The sequence below is a fragment of the Haplochromis burtoni genome, unplaced genomic scaffold (genome assembly GCF_018398535.1).
Source record: "Haplochromis burtoni strain Fernald_Lab_line unplaced genomic scaffold, NCSU_Asbu1 Contig_239, whole genome shotgun sequence".
Lineage (NCBI taxonomy): Eukaryota > Metazoa > Chordata > Actinopteri > Cichliformes > Cichlidae > Haplochromis > Haplochromis burtoni.
The window spans coordinates 525,031-531,030 of record NW_024582600.1 but is presented as its reverse complement, the minus strand read 5'-3'; the positions used below and the strand labels follow the sequence as shown (position 1 = coordinate 531,030).

At 39.3% G+C, this 6,000-nt stretch overlaps 1 protein-coding gene across 1 annotated transcript in view; it reads left to right on the top strand.

Annotated features, from left to right (window-relative positions):
* The first annotated feature begins 3,451 nt into the window (after nt 1–3,451).
* The window catches only part of rims4 (regulating synaptic membrane exocytosis 4), a 61,764-nt gene continuing 59,215 nt past the window's right edge, over nt 3,452–6,000 (top strand). Inside the window, exon 1 of the mRNA XM_005938068.3 lies at nt 3,452–4,766. Within this exon, the coding sequence (XP_005938130.1) occupies nt 4,670–4,766 (97 nt within the window). The 5' untranslated portion in view covers nt 3,452–4,669. The remainder of the gene's footprint in view (nt 4,767–6,000) is intronic.

Genomic DNA, 6,000 nt, shown 5'->3' with positions numbered 1-6,000 from the left:
TTGTGTGCACATCTGTGTATCGTTTCAGTTTTTTATGTTTCTACACATAAAAAAGATGACTCACCACATTTTGCCTTTGTGGAGTTGTGTACTTGTGTGACTCAGTCACTGCAGTGTGTTGTTTGTTTTCATTATGGGTGTGTGTCCCCTATGGCTTTTAACTATAGGAGCACAGAGATGAATGGAGCTCTGTGAAGCAACATGGATTTCACATCCTATTGCCTCCTTCCTTTGTCTTTCTGCTGCACAGGAAGAGGGAAAAAGTGCACAGTATGGAGACAAAGACGGGCAGAGTGAAGGGACAGATGAAAAAGAAGGAGGAATAAAACAAGGACAAAAGCAGGAAGAAAACACAGCGAGAGGAACAAAAATTAAAAAAAAGATTTTAAAAAAGAAAGCCCATACAAGGGGTTTGGATCTGGTTGATATCGACTGACCTGTCCATTTCAATTTTCGCCTGGCAGATGTGAATGCTCACCTTTATATTGGAGCTTCATGCTGTCTTTTTACTTCATGCTACGTGAAAAACCTTCTTGTTGCTGTTTTTCCACAATAAACTCTTTATTTGTAGCATCATTAAGTGCAATGTATTTTTCCCTCCCATAGGTTGCACTTTAGTATCCAATATCTTTAGATTGGTTTTTGTCCCCGTCTCCTTTGAATGGATTAGTTTAAAAACTCTACAAGCTCCGAAAGGGCTCGTTTCATTAGTGTTTTAGACATGTCTGTCAATTGTAGCCTGTCCAATTTTAATTTACATGTGGAGAAAAAAAACAATATTTAAATTGTTCACATTAAACATTTATTGTCAGTGCAATTGATTCTTCAGGTGACTTCAGCTGGACAGATTGCATGTCTTATTGACATATTGGCAAACTAATGTAATAAATAAAATGTGGAGGACAACAGCAATGAAATCTATGCTAACAGGAATAAGGAAGCATGTGAAAGCACTGTCTAGAGATCTCTACAGAAAAAATGTAAAAAACAGCATTAAATTTTGATAATTATTTTCAGTCCCTATAGATAACTCAGTTAACTGTTAACAGTTGTAATTTCAAAATAAAAAATAGCACATCACACATACACAGGTGTGCATGTGTTTTTTGGAACTGGGATTTTCCAGTCATATACACATGAAAATGCAAGAAGGGAAATAGAATTTAATTAAGCACTGTCAAGACCAACTTGCAGAGACATTACTCCAATCTTATATTAACATTAGCCTATTAGAAGCATAGAAACAATAACCCATTCTGAAATTTAAAAAAAGTATGTATATGCCCAGAAAGTACATAGTTGCATACTTTTGCCATTGCATGATACATTCTTGTAGTTTCTCCATACATTTAGTTTGTGCAAAGTTCCCTTTTAAATTTGTCCAAAGCACATAGAACATGCTGTGCTGTGTGTGGACCTTCATGTATTTCGGAATAGGTTTTTTTGTTGTTGTTATTATTTTCTTTTTTGTTTTTTAGCTGTACGAAGTCCTTCTGGGAAAAACTACAAACCTGTCATACAAACAAATATTACAGAATATGATTCTAATGCTTTTAAAGTTAGCTTAGCTTTTACAATCTGCAGCAGTCATACTGATCCACATAATAGTGACAGGAAACATTTTTCTGCAAAATAATAACAGTCGCCCAAAGGAGGCTATTAATACACAGTACTGAGGTGTTTAGTGTGGTTTTGCTTCTTTTACACCTCTTAAACAGTTCCTTTCTTTTGAGTCCTTGTCATGAAATGGTAAATATATTGTTTTTTATTATCACTATAGTCATTTTCAACAATTCTCGAGCCAGGAAGCATTGCAGAATGGTGAAGATATCCAGACAGAGTTCATCAACATTCAGGAAACTGTCAAAATACAGAATACCCATCTGTTCTATGATCTGTCTGGCTTACTTTATGAAAACGCCACTGCTACACGTTTAGGTTTGGGCACCTGAATCAAAAAACCCCAAAACAAAACCCAACCTGTTTGATTAGGTTTCGGTAATAAAACTATGTGGTTCAGTTGAGGTTAGAAAAAATTATATGTTTAGGGTCCGGCATATATGGTACAGTCACACTCGGGCAAAACAGTGGTTAGAGACTGAGACTGCACTATGACCACATTTTTGTGACTATTGCAGTGCAGCTCATTGGCATTGTCTTTGAAATAAGACATAGTAAGTTGCTGTGTTCAAAACAACTTTGGTGTCTCGAGATGCAGTAAAACGGCTATAAGATGAAATCAGTTTCCTCTCAGTGTGGCCTGTTTGTGATCGAATGGAGTCAAGTTGCTCATCAATTCAATCCTGCAATCCATTTGTGATAATAAGCTAATAACTGATAAATCAGTGAAGACTGCAAGCTGTTGCCTTCTGATGCAAATCTGGGAATCTGTCTGTGTTTATAAATCAGCAATTATTAGCATTAGCAGTTATAGCCAAACCTTGGGTGAGAGTGATTGCTGTGAGTCCTGAATCGCGATTTTTTTTTGGAGACAGGTTGCCTCCCAATAGTTGACCTATGCAATTGTCTTGTGATTGAAAGTGATCCCCAGAGGTTTAAAGTGTTGCATAGTCAACTTCTTCATGACAAGTTAGTCACAGTAACTAATGAAAACTGCATGGCTAGGTTTAGATAATATAGCCTACTTGGTTACACAATATCAAAAAACTCTTACTCAGTTGTGCTGAGTGTAAATAAAAAACAGGGAAGTCATTTGCGTTTTTGTGACTATTTTATGTGCAACAGTTTACAACTTCTTTAACATCAAATTAATTTCCAAGAAATACCATAAACAGCTGTTTTCATAGTTGCATCTTTTTTTTTTGACCACAGTGCACATTAAACATTATATTTATAATTTTTTTTCTAAATTATGTTTTTGATCAATAGATTGAAAGCAACATCCATATTAAGCTTAATTAAATCTTATTAGTGTGTCCAGCTGGTTAGATAGAAATGCTTAAGGGTTTCTCCGGATATGAAAACACTAAGGGAAAATAAAAGTACAACCACTGACCCATTTTGAAGTTGTGTTTTTGTGGATTACTTTAGGAGGGTTGAGATCCTAAATAATATCATACCTCAGCTTCATCTTTCAGTATGGAAATTAAAGAAAGATGTATTTTTTTTACCATTGTAAAAGTGACTGCTGGCTTCTTTTATGCATTTGTGATATTTCCTCAAAAAAAAAGGTTAATGATTACTGAAACATAAGGAGAACGAGTGAGAGACGATGTGCACTTGTACTGCCCTACATCTCCTCGACAATCCCCAAGCCACACCCATATTCCCTCATCCACATTTTGATTGGTTGGGCTGCAGGCAACAGTCTGCACTCTGTCCCCTCTCCCACCGCCTTTTTCCTGCCTTCTTGCTCTCTGTCTCTCCCCCCCCGTTTCTGCTTTCCCCTCTCATCCATCCTCCCTCCCCCTCCAATTCCCCCCGCTCCATCTCCCTCTCCATGCAGCTTGCCAGTGAATGAGTCCAGTCAGACACAAGCTGTTTAACAGTGCAGTCTCTCTCTCTCTTTCGCTCACACATCTCTTTTACTCTCTCTCTCTCTCTCTCTGTCCTCTCCCGTCTCTGGAGCAGACAGTCAGTGGAGCATCGGCACGGCATCAGAGCGGCACAGGACTGACGGAGGAGGACGAAGTCGACAACTGCTGACAGAAAACAATTAAGAACATTTACGGCAGAACATCAATTGTAATACAGTTGAAAGCAGAGCAGAAGCAACAGATTGCCCTCACTTGCAATTGCTGCTACAACTGATGTTCTGGGCTTGGAAATGAAGCAGACTGGGAACAGCTCCTGGCATCTCGTGGTCAGTTTCTCTGTCTGAAAGAAATGCTTTTGCTCTGTACAAAGAGGAAGGAATTAACAGTGCTGAGCGACAGGAACCAAAAGCTTTGATTCAGTCGTAAAGCAACACGTTGCTGGGCGTCAGCACCACCTCCACCATCAGTGTCTCCTCACATCCACATCTTCCTTTCTACACTGGGATCTAAGGAAGAAATTCGAGCTTTGAATGCACAAACAGGAGGATGTTAGACTGGCATGCAGAGTGCAGAGTTTAGGGAGTTTTGCTGTGAATCAAAGAGCAAGATCTCGTTTTAATGGTGCAGGTGAGATCGGGTGCCGTCAGTAGTTCCACCTGACTCTCATTTTGACTTCTGACGACATGAGAGACATGAAAAGGACAATGCACATGAGGATCAACAAACCAGAAGCCAATAACTAGAGGAGAGATGACAGGAAAAGAGAGACCTAACCCTGGAGCACACGGTCACAGATAGATCCATAATTATTCTTTGAAACTATTTACCTGATCAAAAGTGAGCAACCTTGACGTATATCTTTCCACATTTCAGATTTCTATCATGTTTTTGCACCAGAGGACATTAATTTCACATACAGAGAAAGACGAACAGCAAAAACTTTATTTCATGTCAACTTGTGCCACCAGTCAGTGCAAGTAACTTTCTGCACCGATTCAAGTCGGTGTGAGTGCCTTGGGGCTCTCATTTGACTGTTCTTTTTGGAGTGAAGTGGATCTGCCGTGGGGGGCAGCTGACAACCATCCAAGACGCCGCGAGCCGTACTCCGCGTGAAAAATGCCCAGCCGCGCTTGGCCAAGCCGGCCGACCCGGGCCCGACGACGGGCCTCTACATGGAGAGGTCGCAGAGCCGCATCAGCCTGTCAGCGTCCTTTGAGGCCCTCGCTATCTACTTCCCCTGCATGAACTCCTTTGATGAGGATGATGGAGGTAAGTGGTAATGAAACACACACACATATGCGCAAACCTGCACAGGACATCAACATGACTGATGGATTAATTCATAAAACACAGGCCTCCAAGATACATTATTTGTGTCTGTTAGGCAGTGAGTTATGTAAAACCTGCCAGAACTTGAAGGACAATCTCCTTTCAGCATGGGTTCATTGATCTAAAACCTAATAGGTAGTTTTTTCCTTTTTTTTTCAATTTTTAATATTCAATATTTTATCAGTCATTTTTTTATAGTGGATGGAGGTCATTTAAAAATACCACATAAGAGAGCAGTGCCTAGCACTACAACCACAAAGACAGTAATATATTACTTTAATAGGAACTATTATCTATCAATATTTTACTGAAACAAAGTGAACAACAACTAAAAATAAATGCAATCATGCTCTGAGACTGTCTGTCTATATCTGCCCCACTAGAGGCGCTAAAGTTACAAATATGGATATGTCATGTCTGCAGAGACTCTTGTGGCTTTGGTTGTCATTGTCAGTTTAAGCATTCTGTCAGGTATGAGAGTAAGCTGGTATTACTGTGTTGGACTTTTAGCAGAACTGTGGGTAGATAATGTGCATTTTCTACTATTCTAACACTTTGAAGAGCAGATATGTTAAGTGCATAAAAAGAAGTGAAAATCTTTACCAGTGATATCGACATTACATCTCTGTATGTGTGTCTATGACTGAGCGTGGCTCTGTGGTATATCATGTGTTGCATATGTTTGTCTCTGCGCTGTATACCACATATACTGTACGTTCATGCCTCTGTGGTTTCATTGTCAGGTTCTCATTGTTCAGATTGTCATTGCAACTATGCAGAGGGAGAAAGACAGCAAAGCCTATGCACACTTATATCCACTTTCATTGATGAGATTTCTGGTAGGATAAAGTAATTCCTCAAACTAGATGCATTAGATGATGTAATGTATTTTGCTCCTGAACTGGTATTATTGCAAACTACGTAACCTCTGATTCACTGTCGTATTAATCCTGCCTAGAAAACTGCATTACTAGTATCTTTTCTAGAGCCCAATTCATACTGGATTATTTGGCAGAGTATGCATTTTTTTCTGTTTCCTTTTGTTTGTTTGTTAAGTAACATTGGAGGACAATGAGCTGTGGTGGATAAACTGTGTTATGACTGTCTTTCCAAAGGAAACCACGCATCGTATCAAGGGTAACAACATATGTGGAAACGAATTGACATAAAGGGC